This window comes from Protopterus annectens, chromosome 2.part0 (assembly GCF_019279795.1).
Source record: "Protopterus annectens isolate FY-2018-M chromosome 2.part0, PAN1.0, whole genome shotgun sequence".
In the NCBI taxonomy this organism is placed as follows: Eukaryota; Metazoa; Chordata; order Ceratodontiformes; family Protopteridae; genus Protopterus; species Protopterus annectens.
The window spans coordinates 443,040,114-443,058,628 of NC_056728.1; the positions used below are offsets into that span (position 1 = coordinate 443,040,114).

Sequence of the window (18,515 nt, forward strand, 5' to 3'; positions counted from 1 at the left end):
GTTGAAGCTGTTATAAAAGGTTAAAATATCCATACTTGTAAAGCAACGTATGTAGACCTTATTCATGTATGTTGGGTATTTAGTCATCTACCACTGGGAATGTTTGGGGTTATCAAAGAATAGTAGAAAAGCATCAGACAACCTGGGTATGAAATTAAATAGGCATGCGACATGTACTGATTGGTTCTCTGAGAGAGCGACACCAGGAGATGACTACCAAATTATATTAAAGTAAGCACAAGTTTTAGATATTTTTGTACATTTCTAAGCTATAAGAGCATTATTGCCCATGCCTGAAAAAATGTGTGTGTTATGAATATGAATGTTGACTTGCACTGGAGCTGACAGCAAAAGTAGTTGTTAAAATTTTGCTAGCCTGCCCTTAATACACATGCAAAAACACTCCCATAAAGGAGAACAGTATTCATGTAAAATTAGAGAAGGAAACTCATGTTGACTGTACTTGGTTATTATTTTTCATTTTAGTATTCTACCCTCAATACATAAAATTAAGACGTTCATTTTTTTCTGTCATACCTACTACATAGGAAGATTTTTTTAGTGTTTCACACAGAATTATATTTTTATTGACTGTGAGACTTCTAAAATGCATAAGCTGTTTAAAATATCTGACAGCAGTCTGAAACAGTGTGGCTGTGTTTCTAAAACAAGACATCACGTAACACTACAAAGCAACATTGTTTCACTCCTTGTGTACTTGTAATGTTTTTCAGCCACAATTTCAACAGTGTTTCTAGTAGTACTATGCTAAAAGTGTAGCTACATTTCCACGTTAGCACCTAGCTTTGCTAAGTCAGAAAATTGAAGTCAGATGACAGTAACAAAAAAAATTGTCAGTATAGGGAAGTTAGCTTCATCACCATCCATAAACCTTCTGTAACATAACATCCAATCTGACACTGTTGTCTTCATTTGATATTCAACCTGTGGGTATAGGCACAGACATCGGTGCTGAGCCAGCCCAAAACTGAGCTCTTCCCCTAGCCATAATGCCCCTCTCTCCCTCACTACCCCAGATCTCGTATCTTAGTTTCTGAACTTTTCCCTACCCTTTGCGTTCTTCGTAGATAGCAATTTTCATTGCTTTAAGTCTCTTCTGGTCAGGTTCCCTTTTCTGTCTTTCTGTCATGGCTGATAAATCGGACAAGTCAGAGAAAAAGGTGATGCTATAAAAGATGCACTGGGAGTGGGCATACACTCCCACTCTCGGATGGTCACACGTGTGTAGTATGTTTAGGTGTCCGTCAGTTATACTCTGGATGCTCTGTTTGTGCGAGGTTTTCTTCCCGTACCCTCGTGGACAGACACAACAAGCTGATTTTTAAGGGTTTGTTACCCAGTTCTTCTGGTACGGGCAAAGGGACTCAACGTCCTAAGTCCCCGAAACTAAAAGCAAGGATGCTGATAAGAAAACTTACAGAGAGAAATCTAAAAGCGACCACAGGCCACCTGAAGCAGAGACTTGCAGAATCTTCCCCCACTTCTGGTGAACCTTCTCCCAAGATTAGGCCTAGGTTATCTTCCCCTCAGCCTAGGTTCTCTCCCAAGCCCCCGGATTCAGCCTCACTCAGGCATAACTCCTGGCCTGCATCTGTGGCTTCCTTTGCCAGGTCGTCCCATGGCTTATCCGAAAGAGAAGTGGACCGCCTGATGAAACAGTTCCTGTGGGCTCAGATCCAGCTGGGGGTCCTTCCCGCCCCCTCCCCACCAGGAGGGGAGGGTCCTTCCCTTTTCCTTTCTGGATGTCCTCCTTTCCCGAGCCCCAGGGCTTCAGGACATTCAGATGTCAGAGTTGCCAGTATCGAGGGGCCAGCATCAATGTTTCTGATTTCTTCAGTGCCGAGCATGGCCTTGAGTTCCTCGGGCCCCTTTATCTTTTTTGCTGGAGGGCTCTCAGAGTCATAGTTCGCTCTTCACTGGTTCAGAGGGTTTGGCATCAGTGTAGAGGTTTTCGGTGCCTTCCCTTCCCTTCCCCTCAGAGGTTCAACACTGAGCAGCTTGGCACCAACTCACCCGTCCAAGCAGATGGGGTCTGGGGTTTCGGCTCCACCGGTGTCCGTCTCCTCAGCACAGGTGCTTGTGGCGCCTTTCTCACAATGTTCTTCATGTTTCACGGTTGCATGTTTCACGGTTGCAGTTATTACATTTGGGTAATCTGCTAGCAGGTTGTCCTCAGTCGGACTGATTAACAAAGTCTTGGGTCCTGCGTCGGTTGCTGTCTCTTCTTCCATGATGTCAGGTCGTCAGGGGTATAAAACATGCAGCCGACGCCATTACATCAGTCTTTCTTGCCGCACGGTGCCCGAAGCAGAAGCAGTTCGCAAGTGCCGGTCGGCCGACTCCTGAAATTTTCATTTTCGAGTTTCAGAACCGAAGTCTTCAACTAAAAAGCTAAGTACCCCATTGGGGAAACTTTTTCTTGCTCCTTGCCATTGTCAGTAAAAGTTAATAATTGCATTACTTGTGGGAAGCAAATACTTCATAAGGATTTTCATTTGTACTGTATCCTTGCCTAGGTCTTGACCACAACGTACCTTGCTGTCGGTTTTGTGCTAAATTTAATCAACGCACTATTAAACTTCGGTATATTTTTGCAGCCCCTGAAACCCGCAACTTCTGATTCGCAGGCCTCTACTGAGACCCATTCAGAGTCCGGTATGCTGCGAGATGCTTCAATTATGGAACCCGCGGATGTCTCTACCTTAGATGGTTCCGGAGCTGCTGTGCAGGCACCGGCTTCTGAGGGTGTTTTCAGGCCTACAGATTTATATATTAGACTGACGCCATCTTCAAAACTAAGGCCAAAATCTGAATCTATGTCTAAATAAACGATGCCTGGGCCACATGTGCAGGCCCCTATGCCTAAAAAACAATTGATCAAAATGGCTGAGGATTTAATTACTCTGATCAGGGGTAGTCAACCCCCTTCTAAGAAGCCTAGGTAAGACATTGATTATGAATCTTCTGAACAGGATTCTATTTCTTCTGACTCTTCTAATGAACAGGATTTGTCTATATCTACCAAGGAGGACTCTGATGCAGAAGATTCCATTCCTTCTGCTTCTCCCCCTGAGGATTTTTTTTTGGGGGGAAACTTTACATACCTTAAGGGAACATTTCCACTGGGAAAGTCAGGATTCCTGAATCTAAAAAGAGACTTAGGGATTTTCTTCTTCTTCCTCAGCATAGGCCTTTGGCTATTCCTCCTGTTCTAGACATTGTTGATGATGTTTTTTTCAGAATCTGGTATGGCTCCTGATTTTCTGCCTCCGGATCCTTGCAAGCCAGACAGGTACTACAGGGTTCCTGACTCCCACAATTTCCTTTTCAAAAATCCTATTGCAGATCCTGAAACCATTTCTCAGGGTCCCAAGGGCATTAAGGCCTCTACTGCTAAAAATCCTACCCCTTCTGATAGAGATTCCAGGGTGCTGGATAGATGGGGTAAGAAGGTTTACACTTCTGCAGCCTTGGCAATCAGGGCTTTAAACTGTCAATTTCATATGCTTAAATATCAACAGCATATCATGGGACTGCCTAAACAAAAAATTATGTTAATTTCTGACTGTGTGGAAAATAAAGATTTACAGGATTTATTGCATTCAGCTGAACAAGTTGGAAAACATACTTTGCAATGTGGTTTTGATTCTTTGGAGGCCTCTTGCAGGGCTGCTGTAACTGGGTCTGTTCTAAGAAGGCATGCTTAGCTCAAAGAGCAAACTCTGCCTGATCATGTTAAAGCAAAATTGTTGCTGCTCCTTTGCAACAGGACCATCTCTTTGGTAATAAGGCTGAAGAAGTTTTCAAAAAGATAGAAGATAAAGCTAAATCTATGCAAACAGTGAAAGATTTCTTACAAGTGCAACCTCCAAGATTTAGTAGGCACTGGCTTACTAAGAACTGGTCCTTTCCAGTCCCTTTGAGAGTCACTCAAACCAAACCCAGACATTCCAAAGGTTCCAGGTTTCAGTCACAAGGTACTTTTAGAACAAAACAATGGGGTGCCTCCTCCTCCAAATCTTGAAACATCAAGGCACCTCCCTATGGTAAACGGTCTCAATGACTTCCCTTTACACTTACCAAGCACTTACCTTTTAGCCGCCCCTTTGGGGGGAAAACTGGCATTTCATGCAAGAAACTGGCAACTTATAACCCATGACAAATGGGTTTTAAATATAGTATCCCAGGGATACAGATTCCATTTTCACACGTTGCCAATCCTAAATGGATGGCCAGACCTGCCCCCAAATCAGTGGACAGAGGCCCAGAAACAAGTACTGTCCCTCATGAACATGGGGGCTATTCAACCAGTACCAGAAGAGGAAAAGGGACAAGGTTTCTATTCAAGACTTTTCCTGGTACCCAGAAAAGACAAATCATGGCGTCATATTTTGGACTTATCTACTCTAAACACATTTCTGGACATTCCAAAATTCAAGATGCTAACTCTTCAACAGTTACTTACTGTGCTAGGCAAAGATACCTGGTTGGTAGCTGTAGACTTAAAAGAGGCTTAAACTTACCTGCATATCCTAATCAGAGAATCTTGCAGAAGATACCTCCGCTTCAAAGCAGGCTACTTGCATTACCAGTTCTCTGCACTGCCCTTTGGCTTATCTACTGCACCCAGGGTCTTCACAAAGTGCCTGGCTCCAGTAATTGCATTTTGCAGACAAAGAAATATTCAAATATATCCATACCTGGACGATTGTCTAAATCAGGCAGAAAACAGGGACATTCTTCTAAAACATCTGGCGTTTGTAAAAAGGGTGCTAACTTGTCTAGGGTACACCACAAATGAAAAGAAATCACAACTGGTACCCTCTCAGAAAACTACATTCCTGGGCGCAAGCTTGAATACAACTGCCCAGATGGCTTACCTTACGCCAGAAAAGCAAATTCATTTGGTAACTTACTTTAAACAGGTGGCCACAAAAACCCTGCTATCTGCAAGACAAATTCTGCAAGCCTTGGGGTTCATGGCCTCCTGCATTCTTCTAATTCCATATGCAAGTCTGCATATGAGGAAACTTCAGTGGTACTTAAAAAGTTTATGGAGTCAACAGTGTCACAGCCTGGAAACAACGATTCCTATCATACCTTGCCTGCAACTAGAGTTCCTATGGTGGGTAGAGGCCTGCCACCAAAACAAGGGACTGCCATTCATTCCACTCCCTGCCGCCCAGACTCTAACTACAGACGCATCAGACTATGCTTGGGGGGGGGGGGGGGGCTCATCTGGCAAGGAAGTGCATTCAGGACAAATGGAGCCAAAATCAAAAGCACCTTCATATCAATCAAAAAGAGATGCTAGCTGTACAGAACGCACTGACAGCCTTCAAGGACTACCTTCATCCAGGACAATTAATGATAAAGACAGACAACACCACAGTTATGTGGTACATAAACAAGCAGGAGGGTACACACTCCTACCCCCTTTGCAGACTAGCCATGGCATTGTGGAACACGTCCTTGACCTATCAAATACAACTACAGGCCCAATTCCCGCCAGGAAAGCTGAATGCTCTGGCAGATGAACTAAGCAGAAATCTCATGGACCCACACGAATGGAAACTGGAACCATGGATATTCAACATGTTGACACGCAAATTGGGGAGTCCAGACATAGATCTTTTTGCCTCACCCGAGAACTATCAGTTGAACAAATTCTGCACAAGAACTCATCACAAAAGAACCTGGAAAGTGGATGCTCTATCATTCAGCTGGAAAAACCTATCAGTCTATGCTTTTCCCCCCTCTGCCTTTGCTCTCCAAAGTTCTACTAAAAGTCAAACAGGACAAACCAAAAATGATTTTGATTGCTCCAGACTGGCCTCACCAACACTGGTACCCACTCCTGCGCAATGTGTCACAACTTCCACCATGGCACCTGCCTCAGACACCTTACTTACTATCTCAGCAGAACAACCAAATTCTGCACACTCAGCTCCAAACTTTGAATCTTGCAGCGTGGCTAATCACCTAAATTCACCCTTAGCATTCCTCAGCAAACCTGTGATGGATGTTATTTTGGAGGCAAGAAGGCCTAGTACTAGAAAATCTTATGCTGACAAATGGAAAAGATTCTTTGCCTGGAATCCATCACAAGGGATAAACACAGCAGTACCCAATATTCCTCAGATTTTACAATACTTAACTGAGATGCTTCACAAGAGCCTGACCTTCACTTCCATAAAAATCCATGCCTCAGCCATTTCAGCTCATTGCAACACAGAACCTCCCCTCTTCTCTTAGCCTCTACTAAAGCAGTATCTCAGAGGGGCCAAAAACGTAAGACCACCCAGAAGAACACCAACCCCTGCCTGGGACCTCAATTTTGTATTGGAAAAACTCCCTCTCCCTCTTTTCGAGTCAGCTGCTACTGCAGACTTAAACTTTCTCTCCTGGAAAACAGCTTTCCTTTTAGCAGTCACTTCTGAATTACAGGCTCTTATGGCAGTGGAGCCTTTCATTGTTTTTCATGCAGACAGGGTGTCTCTCAGGACCAATCCATCCTTCATGCCTAAGGTGGTATCCAGTGTGGCTCTTAATCAGACCATTCATTTGCCAACTTTCTTTCCCAATCCACAGAACAAGGGGGAATGGATTCTGCATTCATTGGATGTATACAGACAACTTAGATTTTACTTAAACAGGACAAAATCTCTAAGAAAATCTGAACTACTGGTGGCATTTGCTGCAGGGGCAGAGGGAAAGGCTATTTCAAAACAGACTATTTCCAAATGGGTAAGCCATTGTATTTGTTTCTGCTATATGCACCATGGTAAAACTATCCCCCAGGGGATTAGATCTCATTCCACCAGGGCTGCATCTACTTCTACAGCTTTTCTCAGAGGTGTTCCTACCAGAGACATTCTAGAAGCTGCTACCTGGAGCTCAGTTCATACGTTCACCAAACATTGCCATTTACCTTTCTTCTCTAAATCCAGAGCTGGCTTTGCCACTGCTGACCTGCAGGGCCTTATAGCTGGTCCTAATGCTGTGTAAATCCATCCTCCCAACCATAGCTTTGGGAATCTACCCAAATGTAATGACTGCAACAGCGAAACACGAAGAACATAGTACAGTTGTGTACACTTACCATAAATGTAGATGTTCGAGTGTATTCACTGTTGCAGTCCTGGTTGCCCTCCCTCCAACCCCCTGTTTTTCTCTTACTATACCTCTACTTTCCTTTACTATGCTTAAAAGCCTTTTTGGTGTATTTGCTTTTGTTTGGTGGTATATATTTTTTGTGTTTTTAATTACTTAAATATTTGGCTCCCCATTTGGGGGGCACGTGACATCTGGGTCAAGAAAAACTGATGTAATGGCGTCGGCAGTATGTTTTATACCCCTGACGACCTGACATCTTGGAAGAAGAGACAGCAACCGACGCATGACCTAAGACTTTGTTAATCAGGCCGACTGAGGGCAACCTGCTAGCAGATTACCCAAATGTAATGACTGCAACAGTGAATACACTCAAACATCTACATTTATGGTAAGTGTACACAACTGTACTTCCTCCGTGGCGTTCAATGTGCTGGAGAGGGTCCTGTCGACTTTAGTGTTGAGATCCTCGATGCCTCCCCCTCCGGATCCTCTTCAGCTCCAGCTGGACTCTGGACCCATTGTCTCTAGTCCTCCACTTCAACGACAGCCTTCCCCGACCTTCCAGATTTCTCTCCCTTCGGAGCTCCAGGCTTCCAGTTCCTCCCTGGAATCTCCCCTCGAGGAAGTCCACCGGACGCACCTGTGCAAGCGGAAGTACATGACTTCACCCCTGAGTCTGTCATCTAAAACACTGACTAGGAGGAAGGTGAGGACTCTCTCCAGCTGATGATGTTTCCTTTTGAGACATCATGGAAATTCTACGTTAGAAGGGTGGATGATCATCCCCAAAGCCCAATCCGGATGAGTCAGTGTTCCTGGCTGTGTTTGGCACAGGCCCATGTACTTCCTGGGTGACCCACTCTGCAGACCCCTTAGTAGACCTTATCACCCCCAGGGCATGGAAGGAACCAGACGCGGTGGAACCAGTCCCAAAATGCCCTAACAAGGTCCTTAGCCTCCCACCAGATAGGGCTTTTTGGCAAAAGAGCGTCCCAGTTGATGGCTTGGTGGTTGCAGCTGCCACAAAAAAGGAGCTGGCCCTGGAGAGCTCCCCTGTCTATCCATCTGACAGGGAGTCCAGAGCGATAGACAGACTGGGGAAGTGTGTTTATAAATCAGCGACCTTCTCTCTGAGGGAGCTGAATTACATGGTGCATGTCACTGGACTGCAGAGATCACTCATAGAGGAGCTTTTTACATCTACCCCGGAGTCTGTGTTGGCAGAGATCTTCTTCTCCAGACTGGCCACTCTCAAAGCCATTTCTAACACCTCTATGAAGCTTTTCTCCTATGCCACAGAGGGCACATCTAAAGCAGTTGGCTCAGGCATTGCTACTAGGCGTCATGCCTGGATGTGGCTTTGCAACTTCTCTGAGCCCTTTAAGGAAGCCTTCATAAATGCCCCCTTCGGTGGATCTTCCCTGTTCGGTCCATCTGTGAAGGATACTTTAGCCCAGTGCGAGAAGGACTGTAAGACCCTGTCTGATGTTGGAATCCACTTATCTACTCCTCAGTGTTCCTACTCCAGGTATCAAAGAGGCAGTAACAAGTTGTAGTTCAGGAAGTCCAGGGTCTTCCATCAAGACTCACTGGCAGAATCTTCCCCTAGAGGCAGATCAGGGAATGATTCTTTCAGACGCCACCCTAGGGTCAGAAGGGCTTTGAGGGGAACAAGGGTCTTGGGACTCTCACGTGGATAGGCCATTCCAGCGGGCCTGAAGTTTTGCCCAGCTGTCCTACCCAGGAGGCTGTCAAGAGGTCGCTTTTCTCTACACCCATCAGCATGCGAAGCCATCACATTGGATCAGTGGGTGCTGGAAATTATTTCCACGGGCTATCTGATGCCCTTTCTTCACCCACCAAAGGCCTGAAAGACTCTCCCAGATGTTCCACCCGCTCATAGAGAGGCAGCCAAACTCGAAATTTCAAAGCTGCTCAACAAGCGAGTCATCTAGTGCATCCCCCCAGGACTATCCAGATCAGGTGTCTACTCAAGGTTTTTTTTGGTGCCCAAAAAGACAGGGGGACACAGACTAATCTTGGATACCACCCGCTTGAACAGGTTTTTCACCAAGACAAAGTTCTGGATAGTTACAATTCAATCCATCCTTCCCTACCATCTGAAGGACTACTGGATGTGCTCGGTGGACCTCCAGGATGCTTACTATCACCGAAAGATGGACAACCGTCATAGGAGGTTTCTACGCTTCCAATCAGAAGACAGGCATTATCAGTTCAGGGTAATCCCATTTGGTCTCACCACAGCCCCCGGGATGTTCACCAAAGTGGTAGCAGTACTCACAGCGTATCTCAGGCTGCAGGGGATATGGGTTTTCCCTTACCTGGTTTCTAGCTGCACCCACCAAACATTAGCTTCTTCAGGCCAGGGACCAGTTCCTTCAGTTAGCTTCGACCTTGGGCATCACAATAAACTTTCCCAAATCAAAACTGGAGTCTCTCCATTCCTTGGAATTCATCGGAGCACTGTTGAATACGTCTCTGTGTAAGATCTTTCTCACCAGCGACAGGATTCAGTCTCTTCAGGGGCAGGTGTTTGTTCTTCTGGATATGCCTTTGCTGTCAGCAGCCCAAATCCTTCAAGCTCTTATTTGTGGCAGCAATCATTGTGTTTTTACTGTTGGCAAGGCAACACATGCGAGTTCTCCAATGGACCCTATCAGTTCAGTTGTTGCTCCTGGACCAACTCCTGTCCCATCCCATTGCGCTGTCCAGAACCTGCAGGTCCTCCATACTGTGGTGTTTGAACACTCAGAATTTAGCAGAAGGTTGATCTTTCGTGGCTCCCGCTCCTGTGACTACAGTCACCACGGACACCTCCTGGCTCGGGGGGGGGGGGCATTGGCTGGGACTGTCTGTTCAAGGGACGTGGTCAGTGTTAGTGACCAAGCTACACATCAGCATTCTGGAGATGAGGGCAGTGCTTCTGGCATTGCAGGCACTGCATTCATTTCTCCCGCGAGGAACTATTGCAGTGCAGACAGACAACATGACTGTGGTCTGGTATGTCAACAAACAAGGAGGAACCAGATCTTACCCCCTCTGTCGAGAGGCCATGAGATTGTGGGAATGGGCGATTTCCTTGGGCTGCCTTCTTTTTGCAATACACATTCCGGGGTGTTCCAACATCCTAGCAGACAAACTCAGCAAGACCATTTTTTGAAACAATCAGTGTTGGACATGATCTTCCAGAAATGGAGTTAACCGAGCTGCAATCTCTTCGCCTCACCTTCCAGCTTCAAGCACAGTGAGTTTTTCACCCTGATTTGACCCAGAGGATGGACTCTCAGAGACACTTTAGTTCATGCTTGGCCCCCCAGTCTGCGTACCGTCCTCTTCCTCTTATGGCGAAATTCCTTCAGAAGGCTCAGAGTTCGGGATACCATGTGATCCTCATTGCTCCCTTCTGGACTTGTCAGGTTTGGTTTCCTCTCCTTTGGTCTCACGGTGTCAGTCCTCCTTGGATTCTGGATCGATGTCTGGATCTGATTTCCAATCTGGAGGGCGATTATCATTCTGATCTGGAAAGCCTGAAGCTCACAGCATGGCTTTTGCAGTTTCAATGTTGGCTAGAGTTCCTGAGCTATCATCTTCTGTGAAGCATATATTGCTTTCCGCTCACAAGTCATCCACCATGACGATCTATGCTAGCAAATGGAAACATTTTCCATTTGGGCATCCTACAATTTGGTGGATCCTTTTACTGCTTCTATTCCTTCGGTTTTAGACTTTCTGGCTTGTATCTTCAACCAAGATGCCAGTTTTTCTGCAGTTAAAGTCCAACTAGCTGCCATATCCCATTATCTTGTCAGACTAAAGGATTCTTCTCTGGCCGCTTCTAGATTGTGCAAGGCCTTTTTGAAAGGAACGTTTCTTTTATGGCCTGCAGTTAAGGACCTGGCCCCTCCTTGTGACCTAACCTTTGTACTTCAAGTGCTGGTGTCATCTCCCTTTGAGCACTCTGCAAGAGTGGATCTACAGTTTTTGTCATGGAAAACAGCCCTATTGGTAGCCCTTACTTCATCTAAGTGGGATTTTGAGTTACAGGCACTTTGCATTCAGCCCCCTCCCATTCCTTATTTTTCACAAAGATCATGTTTCTCCTAGGCTGAATCTTTCCTTCATGCCCAAGGTCACCTCATAGAAGAATATTAATCGGGTCATTCATCTTCCTGTGTTCTTCCCAGAGTTTCAAAATAAAGGGAAGTATCAGTTACACATGCTTGATGTACATAGGCAGCTCTATTTCTGTCTACACCGAACCAAATCTTTCAGGAAGTCCAGTCAGTTTTGTATCATATTCTAAGTCCAGATTGAGATCGCCTGTTTCCAAGGTAACCATTGCCAACCGGATTAAGAAGTGTATCACTTTTATTTATAAGAAGCATGGTGTTCCTCTTTTTTTTTCTTTTAAGGTGAAGGCACACTCCACCAGGCTGTGTCTACTTCATCAGCTTTTTTTTCCAGGGTACTAGTTGATGAGGTATGCGCTGCAGCTACATGGGCTATGTCTCACACCTTCATATCCCATTGCAAATTGGATATTTCATCTAGGAGCAGAGCTTCCTTTGGTACTGCCATGCTCTGAAACATCCTTCCTTAGGGCCACCAAGGACTCAAGTAGCTGGGGGCTCTGTCCCACAGGTTGAAGATCAAATGAAGACAACAATGTCAGATAAAGAAGTTATGTACTCACCATAACGTTCCATCTGCATTGTTGTTCTTCATTTGTCTTCAACCTTCCCTCCCTCCTTCCCCCTTTCCACGAGTATTAGGCCTGGCAGAGGAGGCCTGCTGTTCTGTCTACTACCTACTCTTCTAGAGGTTGTTCACTGTCACCGTGTTTCTAGGGGTTTGGGTCAGTAACCTACTTATCAGGCAAACTTGATCTGAGATAGTGAGGGAGAGAGGGGCATTATGGGTAGGGGAGAAGCTCAGTTTTGGCACCGTAGTTTGGATATGGCCGGCTCTGCACCAGTGTCAGTACCTATACCCATAGGCTTAAGACAAATGAAGAACAACAATGGTGAGTACATAACTTCTTTACGTTGTCTTTTCTTTCTGGATTCAGTCTCTGGGTTATCGAATCCAAGACGGTTCATATCCTTCTCCTCTACCCATAATGCCTTGCCCTATTAGGATTACCCCAGATTTTGTTTGTTGCCTTCCTGGACAGCAGCTTGTCTTGAGCTGCACTGGGGTGTATCTTTTTCTAGTGCTTTCTCCTCTACCCTAGTTTTTCTTAGTAGTTGGTAGTGTTTTTGGTGCACTTTATTGTTTGTGTAGGTTTAGGTTGTGTAGATTTTGTAGGTTAGGTTTAGGTAGTATGTTTCATTCACAGGCTTTTCCTGCCTTGTATGCTTTTTATAGTTAGTAAGATAGTGCATGCTGGTTTATTGTTTTTATAGTTAGTGTATATTTAGTGTGGTATGGATAAAGGTTTCAATTAGTGTGTGGTGTGCATCAACAAGCTCCCTTCCCAAAATGTACCTGACCAGTACCAGCCCCCCCCAGGCAGGAAGTTTCTGGAAAGGTGATGCAAGAGGCAACATCTGGATTCCCCAGAGGAATCCCTCACCAAGGATACTGACCTCGATGAAGGAGGGGGGGTCCTCTAAATCCCACCGCAGTGATCCTTCTTTTAGTGACCTTTTGGAGTTGCTGTGCCAGTGAGGGGTATTGAACTGCCTTACCCCATCTCTAGAGGAGTCTGGATTTTTGGAGGTGAGGTCTTTGTGGTGAGCCCATCCATATCCTGGGTGGTTCACTCTCCTGACATGCTTATCACTTTTTGTCTTGGAGGGCATAGAAGGAACCTAATACAGTAGAAACAGTTTTGAAGATCCTGGCCTCTCCAAGGACCTGCAACACTGGAATAAGGGTCATGCCTCTTATGCTATTGTGGTGGTGGCAGCTACTAAGGAGTACATCACTGAAGAGAGTTAATTTGTTCATTTCCTGACTAGAGAGTCTTGGGCATTGGACCAGTTAGGGAAGCGCTGCTACTTCTTGGCCACATTTGCACTGAGAGCTTTCAATTACCTGGCTTACTTTATGAGACTTCAGCGGGACGTTATGTTGGAAGTGCTAAGAGTGTTTAAGACGCAACAGACTTTGGACAGACAGAGACAGTTGCCCACCTGCAATGTATTGCTAACATGTTCATGTGTCTGCTTACTAATGTGGCTGATGGCACATCCTAAGCCCCTGGTGCGAGTATTGCCATGTGTCAACACTGTTGTATGTGTGTAATTTAGGGGACAGAACCAAAAAGGGGTGAAATGTCTCTTCTTTAGAAAAGCACAGTAACCTTTTCAGGAAGCTCCTGTGGAAAGTTCCCCCCCAGTGGCACGGGGACAACCACAACGAGCACTGCAAGTGCAGCAGTGGTCATCTGCCGAACCAGGGCTTCCACAGAGATTTCTCCAGGAGACTTTCAGTGATCCTGAGGGGTTGCCAAACTATCCATCTCTGGAGGCAATCAGGGATTGTTTGGCTGTGCAGCCAGGAGCTTGGGAGGCTATCACCTCAGACACATGGGTGTTGAGAGTCATGCCCAGAGGTTATATGATTCCATTTTTAGATACACCGAAGGTAAATCCCAAGCATCTTTCAGACATGCAACACCATCATAGCAGGGATGCAGCCATCGAAATACAGAAGCTGTTAGTAAATGGAGTCATCCAAGAGGTGGATCTGGAATTTATTCATGGTTCTTTTTTGGTATGACAACGTTATGCTGATTTTAGATTTGAGCGAGTTGAATCAATTTGTAAAACAGACTAAGTTCCGGATAGTGACAGTGCAGCCCTTCCTGCTTCCCTTGACGAAGGACATTTGGATGTGCTCAGTTGACCTCAGGAATGCCTATCATCATTAAAGATTGGGAGACATTCTAGGAGGTTTCTGCACCTCTGGCTGGGAGTCAGTCATTGTCAGTTCAAAGCATTGCCCTTTGGTCTTACAACTGCTCCTCCAGGTATTCAAGTGCATTGCAGTCGTAGCAGCCTGGCTTAGGCTGCAGGGCTTCCAGATCTTCCCATAACTGGACATTTGGCTCCTACCCACCTCTATGAGATTATCATTAGTAAGAGCCAGAGACACCTTACTGCAGATGTTCCTTTTCTTGGGGATTATTGTCAGCTATCAAAAGTCCAGTCTTCACCCTGTTCAGATGCTAGAAGTAATAGGTTGCCACATGGATGCAGTCTTTTAAATTGCAAAACTTCCAGCTCCTAGGGTGTCTATCCATCATTGTCAAGCCATTTCTTTTTTGTCTTACAGAAAGCCTTTAGCGTCGCTAGTTGTCAAGCTCTCAGAGTACATGGTGGCTGCCATCTGCTTAGTTCCTCTGGCAAGATACCACATGAGAGCTCTGCAGTGGTCACTTACATTGCAGTGGTCTTCACTTTTCTGGTGGACTTTCCCATTATGTTGATAAATGGGTCAAGGTTAAATCAGATGATGTCTGGAGTTTCCCCAGTGTCTACTGGGAGACTGTTCTTCCTCCTCGCTATGTATGTCATGACAGACTCTTCTCGTCTAGGTTGGGGGAGGACATTTCAAAGGGAGTACTCTTCAATGAATGTGGTCCATGATCGAGCCAATCTTCATATCAATGTCTTAATATGACAGCAGTCCTCCATGTGTTGCAGGCTTTTCAGGACTTTCTCCCCAAGGGTGTGATCTCCATTCAGATGGACAAATATGTCTGTCATATAATATGTGAACAAACAAAGAGGAACCTGATCTTTACCCCCTTTGTTGGGAGGCTATGATAGAGCGACAGTGGGCAATTTCATGTCAAGAATTTCTGGTTGGGATGGATATCTCAAGGAAATCCAGCATTTTAGTAGACAGTATGAGCAGAAACATTTTTTTTTCCTCATGAGTGGTCAGTAAAATCTGAGGGTTGTGACTCGGAGTTTTCAGTGATGGGGCACTCAGTGTTGCATCCTACTTGCTTTCCCATCCAATATCAAGTGCAGTAGCTGTTATGCCTTAGTTCCTCCTCAGGGACAATCACCCTGGGACACTGTTCTATATGCTTGGTCCCCAGGTCTCCTGTATGCATATCCTGCAACCCTCTTGGTAATAAAGTTTCTTCAGAAGGCTGCCCATTGCTGAGTGACTGAGATTCCCTTTGCTGCCTTTTGGCCCCATCAGGTGTGCTTGCCCTTTCTTTGGCACATTCCTTGGATCCTAGATCCCAGTCCAGATCTGATTTCTCACCCACCGGGCTTGGATCCACCCATCCTTCAGACACTCAGGTTAACCACATGGTTTCTCAAATTCCCGATTGCCAGAGATCTCAAGCTTTCAGACAGAGTGCTGCATATTTTGTCCTTGTGTCAGAAGGTGTCTGTTCGTAGGGTGTATGCTAGTAAGTGGAAACGTTTCAATTTTTGGGCTAATTCTAAAGGTTTTGACCCTTTCTCAGCCCCTTTGGAGGTTATTCTGGGCTTTTTTGCTGACTTGTTTTTCTTGGGATCTAGTTATTCTATTAAGGTACAGTTGGCAGCTATTTCTAACCTTGACTTTGGCAGATATAATATGCCTTTGGTGCCTCTGAAAATTTTGAAGTTCTTTCTCAAAGGGAGCCTTTTTGTTGCGCCCTCCAGTCTGGGATCCTGTTCCACCATGGGACTTGCCTTTATGCTTTAATTGCTTGCTGCACCTCCATTTGAGCCATCAGCTATGGTTGAGAAGCTGTTGTCTTGGAAGACATTATTGTTGGTGCCTGTTACATCTGCCAGATGTGTGTCAGAACTGCAGGCCCTGTCCTCGGTACCTCCATATTTGGTTTTTCATAAAATTAGGGTGTTTCTCTAAATGGATCTGTCAAAGGTGGCAACTAAGAACAGTTTGAATCAGACCATTCACTTACCAGTGATTTCTTTCCCTGAGTTTTCCATAAAGGAAAATATTTACTGCATTGTATCGATGTCCATAGACAACTGAGGTTTTATTTGTACAGAACCCAATCTTTCAGAAAGTCTAATCAGTCTGGTCTCTTTTTCAAAAGCTGCCCTATTGGGTATGCCATTGTCTAAGGTCACTCTGTCTAAGTGGCTTGCTTGATTATATTTCATTTGGGTATAGCTTGAAAGGGAAGGCCTTAAACCAAAAGGTCATTCCACTAAAGCTATGGCTACAACTATGACTTTTTTCTCTAGAGCTGCTTTGGATATTTTGTGCTGCTGCTGCTTGGGTGGGTTCTCATATGTTTGTGCCCAGTACCAATTGGATATTCATTTGAGGTTAAGGGCCACCTCTGGTTCCTCCATATTGCAGAATGTGCTTTTTGAGGACTTCCATAGGGTGTGACGTGGCTGTGGACTCTGTCCCACAGGATGAACCCAGACAGAAAAGACAACATTGGATACAAAATATATGAATTCACAATAAAGGTAGATCCATGTTGTCTCTTTCCCTCTAGTTCAACCGTCCCTCTCACCTACCCTAAAGTCTTTCGGATATGGCCAGTCTCAGATCGGAGTCATATTTGATAACTACAGTTTGCACCAGATAGAAAGATACAACATGAATCTATCTTTATGGTGGATACATAACTTTTGTATCTTGAATGTACTAGAGTATGGTCGGTCTTGATTCTTACTTACCAGCTGCCTTATACTTCCTAACCATTGTTACTACAGTTGCCACGTCAGTGCAAGCAAGCACTTGCTTGTTTATAGCTTAAATTGCATACTGGGAGCATTGCCAAGCAAGAACATGGACTAACAACACTAAGAAGATGGGACTATTTTATCCAAGTCATTTTACACCCACTAGAGTTAGTTAGGGAGTGAGGAGTCTTCATTCCTACCTTTTACTTGTAGGGTTTAGCGATTAAAAATCTAAGGATACAAGTGAATTAAAAAGTTTGAGTAATATAACTCAAGATGAGAGTTCAAAGTTATTACCTTGCATTTGTGAGCATCATTTTCTTCCTTCAAAGATTTAAGTAAGATTTATCTTTTCAGTTATTTGCCAGTATTTGAAGAACTCTACTACAATCAAGACAGTAAACTTTACAGGATGCAGTCTGACCTGGCGTGGTGCTGAAAATTTGGCTCGAATAGTGAAGGTACTGCATGGTTTCACTGAATTTGTTCAAGAAATGGGTCTCTTAAGTTTTTGTATTAATGTCAGCTATAGCTGTTTTTTATGTACTATCAGTATTTATTTATGTTTTGACTGTAATTTTGTTGGTTTGTAGGAGTGAATAGCCAGGTACATTATGATTTGCAGTCTGAAAATATCTGTGACTGGACTTCAAAATGCAGCATTTTATGTTAATTGCAATTTGATGCATATTTTAACAATGCCTGTTTCTGTAAGTGTATATTAAGCCTGTTAAACTTTAATGGACACTTTTAGAGCTTAAAGTGTTTAGGTGACCTCTGTTTATTTACCTTTTGCACCACAGCATGTGGTGCTAACAAAACTGTGATTCATTTTTTCCACCTAATATTCCTAACTTTCTGAGACCTATTTTTGAATAAAATTCTTCATAAAATAATGTATCTGAAGTAGTTGACTTCATTTGGTCATCAACCGATGGGTTTTGATCCGGACTGGATCTGAGACAGCAGTTTCACCAGCATCAGATCCGAGCTCCAAGCTCCTCCCCTACCTATAAATACCACTGCAACTCCTTCCTTCCCTCAGATCTCGTTTGCCGCGGCTTCTCCTGCATCATGATTACTGAGCTCCAGGTGGTAAGACTTGTTTCTGGGTTTTTTGAGTGAAAGTGTGCGTTTCCTTAATTCTTTAAGTCCCTTTATTCCTTGCCTTCGCGTTCTCTGTTGAGGTTAAAAGATAATTTAAAAAAAATCTTTAGTAGTTTTGTTGTTAGTCTAGTGCTAGTGTAGGCCTTCTCCTCCCCTTTCCGGCCTCACGTTTGAGTGTGTGTCTGAGTGTTCAGCCACTATTATGGCAGATTAACATAAGTTGGTCTTCAGAAAATGCACAGAGTGTGGCCATAAGATATCCCCTGCGGATGGCCACACAATGTGAGTTGTTTGTTTAGGGGCAGCTCATCTGGCCATTGAGTGCACCATATGTGCGGGGTTTAACCCCAGGGCCTTGAAAGACCATAAGGCTAAATTAATCTTGAAGGGGCTTCTCCCCTCCATGGAGTTGGCTGCCTCCTCATCTTCTGTAGCGGCAGTCACAGCTGTGACCGCTCCCTCCACTACTGTTGTGTCCTCTTCTCCCTCCCAGACTGGGACTTACCCTTCCGACCACCATCCCAGGGAAAGGGAGAAGAAAAAAAAGAGAAAGAGAGGCACCGTGAAAAAGAGAAAGGGAGGAAAAGATCCCTGGAGTGCTCAGATCTGGTGGGTCCTCCTCTC

General features: G+C 44.8%; 1 protein-coding gene across 3 annotated transcripts in view; it reads left to right on the forward strand.

Moving 5' to 3' along the window:
* The window catches only part of CEP78 (centrosomal protein 78), a 1,514,071-nt gene that overhangs the window by 544,884 nt on the left and 950,672 nt on the right, over positions 1-18,515 (forward strand). For all 3 annotated transcript variants that reach the window (XM_044060872.1, XM_044060873.1, XM_044060875.1), the window contains exon 6: positions 17,142-17,245. In XM_044060872.1, coding sequence (XP_043916807.1) covers positions 17,142-17,245 — 104 coding nt within the window. The remainder of the gene's footprint in view (positions 1-17,141; positions 17,246-18,515) is intronic.